General features: G+C 40.2%; 2 protein-coding genes across 3 annotated transcripts in view; one reads left to right on the plus strand and one right to left on the minus strand.

Moving 5' to 3' along the window:
- Positions 1 to 8,830, minus strand: part of LOC115158003 (zinc finger protein GLIS1) — a 122,778-nt gene extending 113,948 nt beyond the window's left edge. For both annotated transcript variants that reach the window (XM_029706444.1, XM_029706443.1), the window contains exons 1-2: positions 8,504 to 8,830; positions 7,978 to 8,321 (exon numbers count right to left, since the gene is read on the minus strand). In XM_029706444.1, the coding sequence (XP_029562304.1) occupies positions 7,978 to 8,275 (298 nt within the window). In that variant the 5' untranslated portion in view covers positions 8,276 to 8,321; positions 8,504 to 8,830. The remainder of the gene's footprint in view (positions 1 to 7,977; positions 8,322 to 8,503) is intronic.
- Positions 8,831 to 12,976: 4,146 nt separating this feature from the next.
- Positions 12,977 to 15,538, plus strand: LOC115158005 (type I iodothyronine deiodinase-like). Its single transcript, XM_029706450.1, has 4 exons — positions 12,977 to 13,452; positions 13,572 to 13,715; positions 13,994 to 14,193; positions 14,779 to 15,538. Exons 1-4 carry the CDS (start codon positions 13,113 to 13,115, stop codon positions 14,842 to 14,844), a joined length of 750 nt encoding a protein of 249 aa, XP_029562310.1. The 5' UTR covers positions 12,977 to 13,112; the 3' UTR covers positions 14,845 to 15,538.
- The last annotated feature ends 1,267 nt before the right edge of the window (positions 15,539 to 16,805 follow it).

Raw genomic sequence — 16,805 nt, forward strand, 5'->3', positions numbered from 1 at the left:
CATATTGTAGCCAAACTTCTTTTTAGCTATCCCATGAGTGTTTGCGAGTTCAGACAGATCAGTGCAGATCAAATCAAATCAAAATGTACTTGTTACATCTGCCGAATACAACACGTGTAGTGTAGACCTTACAGTGAAATGCTTACTTACAAGCCCTTAACCAACAATGCAGTTTTAAGAAAAATAAGTGTTAAGAAAGTATTTACTAGAATAAACTGAAGTAAAAAATCAATTTAAAAAAAGAAAATAGAAAAATCACAAAAAATTAAAGAGCAACAATAAAATAACAATAACGAGGCTATATACAGAGGGTATCGCACAGTCAATGTGCGGGGCACAGGTTAGTTGAGGTAATTGTGGTAATACGTACATGCAGGTAGAGGTAAAGTGACTATGCATATATAAACAACAGAGAGTTGCAGTTGCGTAAAATCCGGGTAGTAATTTGATTAGCTTTTCAGGAGTCTTATGGCTTTGGGGTAGAAGCTGTTAAGAATCCTTTTGGGCCTAGACTTGGCATGCCGGTACCGGTTGCCAAGCAGTAGCAGAGAGAACATTCTATGACGAGGGTGGCTGGAGTCTTTTGCAATTTTTAGGGTCTTCTCTGACACCCAGGGTATAGAGATCCTGGTTGGCAGGAGGCTTGGCCCCAGTAATGTACTGGGCCGTACGCACCACCCTCTGTAGTGCCTTGTGGTCGGAGGCTGAGCAGTTGCCATACCAGACGGTGATGCAACCAGTCAGGATGCTCTCGATGGTGCAGCTGTATATGTTTTTGAGGATCTGAGGACCCATGCCAAAAAAAAGGGCTCTGACCTCCTCCCTATAGGCTATCTCATTGTTGTCGGTGATCAGGCCTACCACTGTTGTGTCGTTGGCAAACTTAATGATGGTGTTGAGTCGTGCTTGACCATGCATTCATGGATGAACAGGGAGTACATGAGGGTACTGAGTACACACCCCTGAGGGGCCCCCGTGTTGAGGATCAGCGTGGCAGATGTGTTGTTACCTACCCTTACCACCTGGGGGTGGCCCGTCAGGAAGTCCAGAATCCAGTTGCAGAGGGAGGTGTTTAGTCCCAGGGTCCTTAGCTTAGTGATGAGCTTTGAGGGCTCTATGGTGTTAAACGCTGAGCTGTAGTCAATGAATAGCATTCTCACGTAGGTGTTCCTTTTGTCCAGGTGGGGAGAGCAATGGAGATTGCGTCATGTGTGGATCTGTTGGGGCAGTATGCAAATTGGAGTGAGTCTAGGGTTTCTGGGATAATGGTGTTGATGTGAGCCATGACCAGCCTTTCAAAGCACTTCATGGCTACAGACGTGAGTGCTATGGGCCGGTAGTCATTTAGGTAGTTTACCTTGGTGCTCTTGGGCACAGGGACTATGGTGGTCTGATTGAAACATGTTGGTATTACAGACTTGGTCAGGGACAGGTTTAAAATGTCAGTGAAGACACTTGCCAGTTGGTCAGCGCATGCTCGGAGTACACGTCCTGGTAATCCGTCTGGCCCTGCGGCCTTGTGAATGTTGACCTGTTTAAAGGTCTTACTCACATTGCTACAGAGAGCGTGACCACACAGTCATCCGGAACAGCTGGTGCTCTCATGCATGCTTCAGTGTTGCTTGCCTTGAAGCACGCATAGAAGTCATTTAGCTCATCTGGTAGGCTCGTGTCACTGGGCAGCTCGTGGCTGTGCTTCACTTTGTAGTCCATAATAGTTTACAAGCCCTGCCACATCTGATGAGCGTCGGAGCCAGTGTAGTTGGATTCAATGTTAGACCTGTATTGACGCTTTGCCTGTTTGATGGTTCGTCGGAGGGCATAGCGGGATGTCTTATAAGCGTCCGGTTTAGAGTTCCGCTCCTTGAAAGCGGCAGCTCTACCCTTTAGCTCAGTGTGGATGTAGCCTGTAATCCATGGTTTCTGGTTGGGGTATGTACGTACGGTCATTGTTTTGACGACATCATCGATGCATTTATTGATGAAGTCAGTGACTGATGTGGTGTACTCCTCAATGCCATTGGAAGAATCCTGGAACATATGGATATCTTAAGGTGAATGCACCAATTTGTAAGTCGCTCTGGATAAGAGCGTCTGCTAAATGACTTAAATGTAAATGTAAATATTCCAGACTGTGCTAGCAAAACAGTCCTGTAGCTTAGCATCTGCGTCATCTGACCACTTCTGTATTGAGCGAGTCACTGGTACTTCCTGCTTTAGTTTTTGCTTGTAAGCAGGAATCAGGATGACGTTATGGTCAGATTTGCCAAATGGAGGGCGAGGGAGAGCTTTGTACACGTCTCTGTGTGTGGAGTAAAGGTAGTCTAGAGTTTTTTTTCCTCTGGTTGCACATGTAACATGCTGGTAGAAATGAGGTAAAATGGATTTAAGTTTCCCTGCATTAAAGTCCCCGGCCACTAGGAGTGCCACCTCTGGATGAGCATTTTCTAGTTTGCTTATGGCGGTATACAGCTTGTTGAGTGCGGTCTTAGTGCCAGCATCGGTTTATGGAGGTAAATAGACGTAAATACGAAAAAATATAGATGAAAACTCTCTTGGTAAATAGTGTGGTCTACAGCTTATCATGATATACTCTACCTCAGGCGAGCGAAACCTAGAGACTTCCTTAATATTAGATTTCGTACACAAGCTGTTATTGTCAAATAGACACAGACGCCCACCCCTTGTCTTACCGGAGCCAGCTGTTCTATCTTGCTGATGCACCGAAAACTCAGCCAGCTGTATGCTATCTATGTCATCGTTCAGCCACAACTCTGTGAAACATAAGATATCACAGTTTTTAATGTCCCGTTGGTACGATAGTCTTGATCGGAACTCATCCAGTTTATTATCCAATGATTGCACGTTAGCTAATAGGACGGATGGTAGAGGCGGATTTCCCACTCGCTGTCAGGATCCTTACAAGGCACCCCGACCTACGTCCCCTATATCTCTGTCTCTTCTTCATGCGAATGATGGGGATTTGGGCCTTTTCTGGTATCTGAAGTAAATCCTTCGCATCTGACTCTTTCTTATATCTCTCAGACATAGGACAGACACTTCAAAACATACTTACATTTGATTTATTTTTTGACTATCTGTTTTTCCATGTATGAATCTGTTATTCAACGTGTTTCTATGGGCTAATAACATTAAGGCCAAATTCAATGTTTCATCAAATCATTTGTAAATATTTTTGGGGGGATACCTACAGGGGTCCTAAAATTCTAAATCAAATAGCTAAATGATCCATGGTATGATCATCTTAAAACAATTAAAGCTTCGACACGAGATTAAGGCATGGACATTTTTGATGGTTTCACGTGGTTCGCATTGTTGTCTCTACAACTGTTCTGATGGATCCCTTTGTCTGGAAAGAAAATGGCCATATTCTTCTATCATTACATGTAAAGTTTCATTTCTTGTATAAAAGACATACAATATTACTAAAGGCAGGGCACTTTCTCTGAATAAATGTTTGATAAATGTATGCTCTTTACTCTCAAACCATTGTCTCCCCTCCGCACAGAGAGAAGTTCATCATCTGTTGAGTCCAGGCTATCTATGGCATGAATCTAAAATAATGGTCCAACATTCCACGTGAGACCCTATAGTCTTATAGAGAGACAGGCGAATGAAATAAGATTAGGCTGAAATGAAGCATGATACTAAAGCCTGATGAGCCCTATAGATCATTTACATGTACTGTCTATAGATTCAGTACTGTAAAACACACCACAATGTGAGCATAGGGATTAGGGCTGAGGCACGACCCTAAGAAAGAGGCTGAACTGTGTTAAGACGAAAAAAAATACGTGAAACTATTCCACAAAACTTTACCCCAAACAAAGAACTCAATCGCTGTTATTACTTAGGAGCATATTTTTGTCTGCTATAAAAATACCTTTGGACAGCTGAAGCAAGAACTTTTTTTTTTACATGCGGGCATGTTTACCTTTCATAAATATTTCTAAATGCACAACACTGAATAATCATCTGAATGTCTTTCAAGAAAATGAAAAAAAGGACTATAAATGTATCTCCTGAATATTCATCCACACAGACCACATCCACAACATATCTTGCATTCCCACATTCACGACAACAAATCCAGTGCAAAAGCATCGGAAAGACAATGCCATGATTCATGTTGGTCTGGGACGGTGGGGAGGGCACAACGGTGCTCAGCTCAGAGGAGTCAGTCCTCATAAATGCTGAGACACATTCAGAGACATATGGTTTGTGTTTGGCCAGGAAAAAAACAATAATCAAATCCTTTGAGCCTCTTTTTGTTAAAGGATGAATGCTAATATAAAAGTGGGTTTTGTATCATCATAATTTACGATGAGGGAGTAATTACATCTGCCCTCTCTCTGCTGCACAACAACAATATAATATTGTCTCTTCTCAACAGGACGTAAAGTAGCCTAGGATTTCACACATGAAGTAGACCAGGCTTTCCCCCCACATAATCCGGGTAGGTATACAACGGTGTCTGTCTATATACAATTATTGGCACCCTTGATAAAGATGAGCAAAAGGTAATACAAATACTAAGCCATATTGTATGAAAATGTTTTTGGACAATTATAATATATTATACTAATACAATTGCTCAAATAATGATCATTTAGACCATACCTCCATACAGAATCTTTCCAAAACCTTGATATTCTTCGTCTGCCCTTATGGACTGCCCTCTTCAAATCAAACCATGGGTTTTCAATGGGGTTCAAGTCCGGAGACTGAGATGACCATTGCAAAATGTTGATTTTGTGGTCAATTAACAATTTTTTTGGTGGATTTTAATGTGTGCTTGGGGTTATTGTCTTGCTGGAAGATCCACTTGCGGCCAATTTTTAGCCTCTTGGCAGAGGCTACCAGGCCTTTGGCTAGGACGTCCTGGTACTGGGTAAAGTTCATGATGCCATTGACCTTGACAAGGGCCCCAGGACCAGCAGAAGCAAAATAGCCTCATAACATCAAAGATCCACCACCATATTAAAATAGTATACTGTATGCATTGATTGAAGCTCAATGTTAAATTCAAATCTCCCTACCGTCATATCTAAGCCAATATGACACCAATGTCGATGAAAATGAGCAAAACCTAAATGATTGGAGGTACACAACACACTCCCCGCCTCTCGTCATGAGCCATCTGGCCATTACCGAGAACCACATACTGAATTGGGCATTGGCATTAGAGGAAAAAAAACAATTTCCTGCCCGACCTAGCTGAATATCTAGGCATCAGTAAGGACGAGACTACAGCATCCATAAAGTGACCATTAGACTTGCCACCTTTCGGACTGAATACGTTTGTAGGGGCAACCGTTTTGATTAAATGTATCATTTATCGCTCTCACATGCTCATTTCTGTCCATTAAGAACCAATGATGCGCTACCTTTGTGTAGCATTTCTGATAATGCTAACATCTTTTCAGCTGAATCTCAGAGTTCTAAAATCAGACCAAAGCACTTGGGTTGCATAGCAACAGCGCTAGTAGCTAGCTAACACCAGTTGGATGAGAGGCAAGCTACAAGCAAAGGAAGCTAGCTATACTTTACTATGTAAGGTGTTTCACATTGTTGAAGTTACCTGTGTAAACTGTTGGCCTTGAAACTTGCGTGTAATCAGAACGCAACCACATAAGCACAAACATGATAGCGAATGTCCTTAGCTGCTATTGCCAGTTAGCTAACCAACTAACATTAGCCAGTAACATTAGCTAGTTAGCTACAAGCCAACAAGACTGTAACATTAGCTGTATGGACAGATTGCGATGCACCGGCACAACTCAATGTTGAACATATCTCCCACATTCTTCCAAAAAGCACATCTAGCTAGCTAGCTAATGTATAATACATGTAATGGGCATTGCTCATCTAACGTTAACATTAGCTAACGTTACTCCAAACACTAGGCAATCTGGTTTGAATTCTAAGCAACCTGCATACACATTGTTTGAAGTACAATAGACCAACATTGCTACTGTAGTGCTGGAAAACCTTGGTAGAGCATGGGTGGAGTAGGCATTGCGGTGCTCATGTGAATTTCCTTTATTTTTTGGCCTCTTACCAATGACTACTTCTCACCTAAAACATCATTCTTAATTTTTTATTTTACAGTAGGTATGGGATTATTTTCTGCTTATGCATCCATATTTCAACACCAAAGAGTTATATTTTCATGTCATCTAACAAATGTAAAAACCTGGAGTTTGCTAAACGGCACTTACACTTGGATTGAAACTGGTGCTATAGTCAGATGATATGAAAATAGAGCTCTTTAGCCACGTACACCAGTGGTGAGTTTGGTGGTGAAATAAGGATGCATAAGCAGAAAATATATTTTTTTAATTCAGCATACAATATTAGATATAGCTCAGTATTTGTATTACTTATTTTAGACAGTCTTTTTTGCTCATCTTTATCAAAGGCGCCAATCATTTTGGACCTGACTGTATATATCTGACCGTTGTTTCAAGGCAAGGGTATGAAAGGGTCTGAAGACTAGTCACTGCAGTCAAGGCCTGTGCAGGATTCACAGTCAAAAACAATTTATGATTGAAAAAATGGGAATATCAAACAAAACAACAGCATTTTTCAGTTCAACAAATTCTATAAATTCTATATTTCTGAATGATAAAAAGGTTAAAAATGGAATTTTGTGCCATCTTCAAAGCATGACAGAAAGAAAATACAAATAATACTGTATGTTTGACGTAGATTTGAAGCAGAAGCGTGTGTAACTAACGGCCGGGTATCAAACCCAGACCATCTGCACAACTCACCATCAACATTTTAGTCCACTGAGCTAACGTTTTAGGGGTTAGACATAGGAGCTAACACAAGTATTTAAGTCCCAGACAAGATACTTGCCTCATAATACCTCTACGTCTTGAAGCACTACATGCATTCATCCCAGTACACAATATCCAATAATTAAGGGGGACATTTTTTAAAAACAATTTAATGTTCGTTAATAAACCTGAGTGAGGAGGTTACAAATTAGATTATAGAAAAGCCTTGAGGGATGTTTATTAATCTCAATGATGCTTAAATTCAAACTACTTTAGGTAATTCGCCAAACAAATGGCATTTAATCTTAAAAGATCTACTATTACATTTACACTTAAAATTAATTTCTTAAAATAAACGTGTGCTAATAGGCTACATAAATAATGTTCTATTAAATTTGTCTATTGAAGTTAGTTTGTACCTATCCATTTACAGTATGTTATCTGTAACAGCTCAATAAAATGGTATCCGCTCATATACTCCAGAGATGTCCTCATCTGTCCACCTCCATCTGTCCTCATACAGAACTTGTTAAATGAAGCACTTTCCCTAAAGTGAGTGCAGTCACATCTGTTGATGATCCATAGAGGAGAAGTCAAAGTGCTCCATTCTCTGGCTGTCCCTTCGCATGTATCACTTCACAGGGCTGCGCTGTGTCGCTGAGATGACTTTGATTGTGGTGCTCTTTATGAAATTGGCAAGACTATACATCAGTGACCTCTGCACTTAATTAATGAGGTTGTTATCAACAGTAGAATCCACAACTGCAAACACAGATCTGTCAACTAAATATACAGTAGGGCCCCACCGCTGGATCAAAGAGGAAGAGGAGTGCACTTAAAGACTCCATATGTAGCCAACTAGAAACCCTGGCACAATTTCAGAGTAACCAGATGGATGGGATGGAAGGAATGACAATAATAGGACATGATTTGATACACTTATAAAATAGTTTCCCTGATAGCATAAAAAGTGCAAATTCGAAGCAATAAATGTTAGTAATTGTGTTAATATTTCCCCAATATTGGCATGATACAATTTAGATTTAGACAGCATGTTTCACCGCCCAAAGAAACTGTTGCTTTAAACAACTAGATTTTACTGATAAAATACATTATGCGATACAAGAGCCGGGTCAGTAATGAGTGCGTTGAATCAAAGTTTTAGCTTTACCTTGTTCCGGGGAGAGAGAGAAACACGCGCGGGGAGATTTGGCTGTCAGAAGGCCTTTCTCTTGAGATCCATAGCGCTCTTCTGGCGCGGCATGCCGCTTTGGACTCGGACATTGCATATGACTCGGGATGTGATGTGGGCTCCGGCAGTTCTGGGCTCCAAAACCATCGTTCCCGATGCGTCTGGCGCAGATGTCCGATTTACTGCTGTACATGGAGAGAGTCAGTCCCGTGAAGTCTGAAAACGATGGGGTTTGGCAGTGACTGACCATTCCGAAGAGTGCTGAGGATTTCTGCATCGGAATTTCGTTGTTCCCAGTGTGTACTTTCTGTGTTCACATTTACCTGTGTTCGGGACAGAAAATCACATATCCCCTTTAAAATATTTGAAGACACACCAAACCATCTCCTAAAAGTTTGACATTGTTTTCCGAATTGGAAAATAACATGGAATCTTTGGGGATGATAAATGCAAGAATATACACTGACAAGAAGTGAATGATCTTCATTCTCTTGACGACACCTACCTTATCCGACTAATGAACCGACAAAAGGGGAGAATATGTATAGCCTATGGTCGGACTCGGTGTACATCAACATCGTCCGCCAAATGCGAAGAAAAGCACGTCTTAACCAACAGCATCCTCTCTGCTTCCATAAACTTTTACCACTTTTCTAAAGTATCAATTCTCAGCATCCAAAACATGCGTCTTCCCTTTGACTGACATCTGATGCATCCACTGAGTCGGCAGTATTCGAGTCATTGCGTCTCTGCACCAATGAAGGCACTGTCAGGGGGCCAATGGGAGGATATGAAGATATTGATCGAGGAGAGTTGTTTTACGGGGAGAGAAAACTGATGTGCTATTGACGAAACAGCAGACCATGGACAGGTGCCAAGTAAATTATGAGCAAATATCAATACGACCATATGGCTTTAGGTTACTTAGGACTACAGGCATTTGTAGGCTACTGCAAACTTCAGTTAGAAATCGATTAGGAATAAGGGAACATTTATTTTATATGACAGAGTAAAAATAAGGGAACATGTTGGGGGGGGGGGATTTCGTTGAAATGTGTGGTAGCTCTTGTTCACATTGTGATTTGTTTAATTATTTGTATTAAGAAACTATAAAAAGGAAATAGAGCAAGTGTCGATGATTTCATAAATATTAATTAAAAGACAGTGCACACGCACGGACGCACGCACGCACGCACGCAAACACACACACACACACACACAGAGAGAGAGACAATATAATAAATCATCTAATTTATGTGACAACATCGATGTTGTTAGCTCAATGTGTGACTTTTAGTTGTTCGTTTTATTTCAAAAGGAGGCACATTATTGAAGTATTCAATGTATTTTATTTGAGCTTGTAAGCCTAACCTGACAGTTGTTATAATTGTATTTTTATGTCCGTCAAATTGGTCGTGTAGGTCAGGGAACTGAAAAGCCTATATGCTTATTTTTCAAAAATGACAGTGTATATCGTATGTTGTTAAGGCATGCACCTATGCATAAGGCTCATATTAGGCCAGTTTAAGAGTAAGAATTATCACGTGTTGCAAAAATAGACTAGAATTATAAGGCCTATGTGAACTAAGCCTGTTCAATAACATTATAGGCCTATTGACGTCCATCCATATTAACATGAATCACCTAAACAAATGATGCATTTGATTAGTAAAATAAATACATGTAACAATATAGGCCTATGCCTATGAATTGGATAAGCATGATAGCACATGCTGTGAGGTTGAGGGTCTAGGATTTAAATTTAAAAGAAAATAACAATAATAATGTGAAATATATTATTATATTTTTATTATATTATTATATATTTCTCTTAAATAAATATAGGATGTGAATAGCCATAGCCATTAGAACATATTCGTAATTTAGATAATTATTTAGAAATAGTGGTAGGCCTTGTGGTTTACAACACGTCAACGATATTAGATATAGGGTCATTCCATTTGATTTCAATCACTTTTTGACCTCACCCCTTTTGATTTAAATAAAACTTTCTATACATATTTGCCCATGGTAGAAGTGGTCAGAAGGTAACTTAGGGGACCTGAATGCCAAAACATTTAGGAGAATGAGGTGCTCAAAGTTGACTCATTTTGCATACCCCACCCTACCATGAGACATAATATTAATCAAATGAATTTTTCAATCAATCAAATGTATTTATAAAGCCCTTTTTACATGAGCAGATGTCACAAAGTGCTATACAAAAAAACAGCCTAAAACCCCAAACAGCAAGCAATGCAGATGTAGAAGCACGGGTGCAGATGTAATATGTGTGTGTCTTCCTCTCTGGATAAGATAAACATTTGAGTTTGATATAATTTAAAAGCTTACAAACAGGGTTGTCAAACTATTTTATAAAAATGTATCTAAAAATGTCTGAACTCTGTTTTTATTATTCATTTTTATTGCATTATTCATTTTTATTGCATATGTTGTAGCTTAGACCCTATTTTACATCATCTGAGGTGTTTGTGTTGTGCCCGCCATTGGTTGAGACACAGCATGCTCTTAAATACGGGGTGGGTGCACCATGCGTGCCATGTTTTGGCTGAGAAATGTACTAAAATGGAATAAAATAACATTTTCAACTTTCAAATGGTAGCACAAAGATGGTTGCAGGTCCACACGTCAGAGAATGTGGACTTGAATGGGAATATCAGTTGTTTTAAATTATACTGTTGATCTTCAATGGGAAACCTATTGAAATCATGGAAATATAGATCATAGAATAGAACTTCCTATTTATGTGGACATTCAGGTGGGTTGACCGGTGGCCATCTTTGTGGTAATAATTTAAAGTTTCATTTCTCGCATTCCTGATGGCAATTTCCCTTGTCACAACTGTGTTCACTGTAATGCTATGATCAGAGGTTGGAGGTAGAATAACTTGTAACACAAATATTATGTACATCTCCTTAAGTGCTGCTGTAACTTTTATTATGGGGGTAAGACCAAACGTGAACTTAAGACAAGGATTTGTATGCATGATGCCTCCATTCGTAACCACAATGAAAAATCACCTGTTGCCAGCATTTCAATTGCCATAATCATGAACTGTGTGCCTAACGTTATTTGGGCATTGATTAGTGAAGGCGCCACGTAGGGTATAGGAGATAGGGATAAATTACTTCTCCAAAGAGAGACACATTGGATAGATCGCTTGGGCACCCCTGCCCCGGCAGGTCTCAAAAAATAATGTTCCTTTTCTTGTTGTTTTGTAGAAGGCTATAAATATGTAGGCTGAATATACGCTCCTAACATTTAGGCTGATATCATAATGTATCTTTATTGTGTGTTTGTGTATACACTGAGTATACAAAACATTAAGAACACCTGCTCTTTCCATGACATAGACTGACCAGGTGAATCCAGGTTAAAGCTATGATCCCTTATTGATGTCACTTGTTAATCCACTTCAATCAGTTTAGATGAAGGGGAGGAGACAGGTTAAAGAAGGATTTTTAAGCCTTGAGACATTGATTGTTTATGTGTGCCATTCAGAGGGTGAATGGGCAAGACAAAAGATTTAAGTGCCTTTGAACAGGGAATGGTAGTAGGTGCCAGGCGCACCGGTTTGTGTCAAGAACTGCAATGCTGCTGGGTTTTTCACGCTCAACAGTTTTCCGTGTGTATCAAGAATGGTCCACCACCCAAAGGTCATCCAGTCAACTTGACACAACTGTGGGAAGCATTGGAGTCAACATGGGCCAGCATCCCTGTGGAATGCTGTTGACCGACACCTTGTAGAGTCCATGCCCCAACAAATTGAGGCTGTTCTGAGGGTAAAAAAGGGTGGGGGGGGGGGGAGCAACTCAATATTAGAAAGGTGTTCCTAATGTTTGCTATACTCAGTGTATTTTCATGTTTTCCCCAAAGCTCCCTCTGCTGGGATCTCTTGACTGGGCCAAATTTGACTTGAATCTATAATTATGCCCCCTTGTGTGTGGCCTGTATTGTTGTTGTAACATTGCCTCCTATGCATTCTGAAGAAGGGGTCATACCCAAAACGTTTGTAAGGCAATACAAATATGTTCATTTAAGTTTATTTAGCGGAGAGCTGTCTTATTTTTGTTCAACTTAAATTTCAACAATGTACCAGCTAAATTGCAGTGATCTGAAGGGACATGTCCATTCTATTAATTATATTTCTATGATTAAAATGACGCCCGCCCTGTATTCAAGAGTATGCTATGTCTCAACCGATTGTGAGCACAACACAAACACCTCAGATTATGTAAAAAAGGGTCTAGGCTACAACATATAGATGGGGAAAAAACAGGAGTTTACATGTTTTTAGACAATTTGACAGCCTTGCTTGTAAGCTTTTGAATGATTGTGGTCCCGTGTGGCTCAGTTGGTAGAGCATGGTGTTTGCAACGCCAGGGTTGTGGGTTTGTTTCCCACGGGGGACCAGTACGGGGAAGAAAAAAAAAAATTATGAAATGTATGCATTCACTACTGTAAGTCGCTCTGGATAAGAGCGTCTGCTAAATGACTCAAATGTAAAAAACGTAAATATAAAACTCAACCGTTTATCTTTTCCAGTGATAAAGACATGGATGACTCGTGGTAGGGTGGGTATCGGTATCACTTTCAGACAACTTCTACCATGGGCAAATATGTATGGAAAGTGATTGATATCAAATGGAACGACCCTTAGGCTACTGGTTGACGACAATAGGAGACATGAATATCAGTGAAGTACGGCTGAGTAGTGACATCTAGTGGATGATTCAGTGTCTGGTCAACACACACACGCACTTCTATTCCTAGTCCTGGAGATACATTTGTTAAGTGCGCTCACAAGGTGTAGTTTACGGTAAATTCAATCGTCAAAATGATCCAAAACGGATCTAAAATACGTGGATGGGCTCAATCAGTATGGTGTAAAAAAAAATTGGGCCAAAATGTATTACAACATTCTGCTTTACTCTGTCAAATCGCATACGTGTCAGGGGTAAAAGTAACGTTTAGACAAAAGCCCACGTAGACGGTCGAGGAGGGAGTGTTTGTTTGCACAACGTTCCGCTCTGCCATAAAATAGGCTAGAAATCACGCATAGGCTATTGTTTCGCTGAGCACCAAAGAAAAAGATGATATTAATATGGAAATTGTTCATTTATCTGTCAATGCCGTGTTTATTTTGCTTTGCGTTCATGCAATTTATCTTTCTCACGCTTCTGAATTTGATTTCACGAAGCGTGACCAAGAAACTTATCTTAAAAATGGGTGAAAAGGTAACTATGACCCAGAATCCGAAGTTCAAGTATGAAGATTGGGGACCGACTTTTATGTCATGGAATTTTGTCAAGACCATCCTAGGGCACATGTGGACTAATGTCGGTCAAGAAGCTTTTGTGGGCAACAGTGCTCCCGACTCACCAGTGATTACATTGGACGGCAAGATGACCAGTATCTACAACTATTTGAAAGGTGAGTAGACGATTGCTCGTGTGCAGTATAGTCAGCAGTATCATGCCAGTTATTTGATCAATTTCCTTTCTAAATACTAGGCTACTATAATGTTCTCTCTCTCTTTTTTTGTCTGTCAGACAACAGACCACTGGTGTTGACTTTTGGAAGTTGCACCTGACCCCCGTTCATGTATAAACTTTGCGAGTTCAAGCAACTCGTCAAGGACTTCAGCGATGTGGCAGACTTCCTGGTGGTCTATATTGCCGAGGCGCATTCCACAGGTGAAGGAGGTGGTCATTGGTCAAATATCCGGACACTTCCGCCTTTGCTCAATTAGCCTGGGGACGATGTTATTGGTCAAATGAATAGTACAAGACCATATAGACCTACGTGATGATAGCTTTGTAATCTATCCTAAACCTGGATAAATTATTATAATGAATAATAACTGATTGTGGCTTTTTATAATCGGTTGTATTAAACTTTACAAGGTATATAGCCTAGGCTACACAAATATCAAGCCACTACAATCCTCACTGTGATTTTTTCTCTGCTTCAGATGGTTGGGTCTTTGCCAACAACGTTGACATTACTAAACACCGAAACCAGGAGGAGCGGTTGGCTGCAGCACAGTTCCTGGTCAAAGAGGACCCCCTGTGCCCCATCGTAGTGGATGAAATGAAAGACACCACAGCTAGTAAATATGGTGCTATTCCAGAGAGGCTGTATGTGCTGCAGGCAGGAAAGGTTGTTTATAAGGTAAGGACAGTTAAGAAAAAAGGAAGTAGTAAAAAGACTACATAGATCAAATGTATTTTTTTTCCTGCATAACAAAACTGATGGTGTGCAAAGGTAAAGAGAAATCAAGGTGCAGTTCTTGTCTTGAGTTTTTGGAATCCTGCCATTGCATTCTTTTCTTTCTGGCTCACATGGACACATCCTGACTAGTAGTTTTTCAGAATTACGGGAAAGGATATTTGGAACACAGTGAAGGCTGTTGAACTTCTGTTACACAGGTATATTATTGTATTTTTATTTAACCTTTATTTAACTAGGCAAGTCAGTTAACAACAAATTGTTATTTACAATGATGGCCTACCAAAAGGCAAAAGACCTTCTGCGGGGACGGGGCCTGGGATTAAAATTAAATTAAAAAAATTAATATATATGTGTGTGTGTGTGTACAACCATATCATACAAAGGTATAGGCCTATAAGACCTGTTAGGCACCTGAATCTCTCACTTTCTTTTGTGAGCCTCATAGAGAGGAGTCTGTCACTCACAGTTCACCAATGAATCCACTTTTTGCTCCTGTCCAATCACCAGTCTTCTATCTGTTACCAGGGAAAGATTGGGCCAAGAGGCTACAGCCCTGAGGAGGTGCGCTCCTTCCTGGAGAAAATGAAGTAGGAAGAAGTGAAGCACATCTGTCACTTAACTCAGTTTTTCTGTTATTTTGTTTATCCCATGCCCATATTATCATGTGTAATTCTGCTCTCTGGGATCCCAATTATCCACCTTTGAGTTTGGAGACTTTCTATGTTTATTAGTGACAGACACCGATCAAGCCTATGGTCTCTGTAACCCGATGAAGAGAAACATGGAGAGACCATTCAATCAGAATGGGTGGGTTGATAAAACAAGGAACATCATAGGAAGTAAAGGGGGATGTTAATTCTGACTTTTTTTAAATCCAGGTTGCGGTTCAGGTCAGAGTTATTGTATTGACATAACTGCAATCACACCTTTCTAATGGCTGAATGTGAAACAAGCCCTTTGGCTGCTAGATTATCAATATATATTTCTTATTGGATCTTGTATTTTACATAACATTAAGAATTTCTCAAATGTAGGTAGGTCTATTTGATGTCATAGCCATATAGTAATTGCACTGGCATATCTGTAACCATTCTCTTGATACATTGTCTATGAATGTTCATAAGTTACTTTAGGATAAAACTGCTTTTTCCATGATGGTTACAGTGCAAACCTCTGGTCATTGTAATTTGATGAACTGAAAGCAGTTTTTTGCTAAATCATTTAGGAGCATTTAGAGCATGTGGTGATGAGGATATACCTGCTTATTAAAAACTTCATGAACTGATGTTGCCCTTGGGATCATTGTTTATAAAAAAAAACAATATTTGCATGTTTTCATTATATGATTAATTGTTCAGAATTCTCACAAGATTATTGACTTCATACACTGAGTATACCAAACATTAGGAACACCTTCCTAAAATGAGTTGCCCTCAGAACAGCCTCTATTTGTCGGGGCATGGACTCTACAAGTTGTTGGTCAACAGCGTTCCACAGGGATGCTGGCTCATGTTGACTCCAATGCTTCCCACAGTTGTGTCAAGTTGGCTGGATGTCCTTTGGGTGGTGGACCATTCTTGATGCACACGGAAAACTATTGAGCGTGAAAAACCCAGCAGCATTGCAGTTCTTGACACAAACCGGTGTGCCTGGCACCTACTACCATATCCCGTTCAAAGGCACTTAAATCTTTTGTCTTGCCCATTCATCCTCTGAATGGCACACACACAATTCATGTCTCAAGGCTTAAAAATCCTCCTTTAACCTGTCTCTTCATCTACACTGATTTAAAGTGGATTTTAACAGCAACATCAATAAGGGATCATAGCTTTCACCTGATCAGTATGTCATGGAAAGAGCAGGTGTTCTTAATGTTTTGTCAACTCAGTGTATCGTAACAAGATGAGACAAAGAAGTTCTCATCAGTCCATCTGCACATCACATGACTATGCCTCACCTTGGACTTGTCCCAAATGGCACCCTATTCCCTATATAGTGCACTATATGGGAATTGACTACCATTTGGGACACAAACCGCACCTCATCTTGTTGTTATTGAACAGGTCACCACCCAAGCAGTAAAAATAAATATTGCAGATGCCTGCCAGATCTAAAAACGCCTGGATAGGTGTTTAACATATCAGCTAACCACATCATATGATATCGGAATCTGATAGCCGACTGCACAGTGGATTACGTGGCATGCCACCATTGGTTAATGCAATACAATGTCGGCCTGGAACGGGACCAAGACCACAAACAGAATAAAGACAGAAGGAACTTTGGCCAAGACGTCCACCCATTTTTACAAGATAAGTCAATAATCTGGCTCCATGCAGTGTATACTATTCCCATGACAGCCTCAGCTCGTAAGACAAACGCACAAATAAAAAAGCACAATGCGAAAATCAAAGAGAAACCTGAGGCATCATAACTCAAGGTTATATGTGAATTACTAGGATACAGTGAACAAACTGTTTAGTGTTGCTACAACTTTCCAAACAATCTTGTGAGGAGGACCTAAGCCAGCGAGGGAGAGGTTGGTTGGCTCG

The sequence above is a fragment of the Salmo trutta genome, chromosome 22 (genome assembly GCF_901001165.1).
Source record: "Salmo trutta chromosome 22, fSalTru1.1, whole genome shotgun sequence".
Lineage (NCBI taxonomy): Eukaryota > Metazoa > Chordata > Actinopteri > Salmoniformes > Salmonidae > Salmo > Salmo trutta.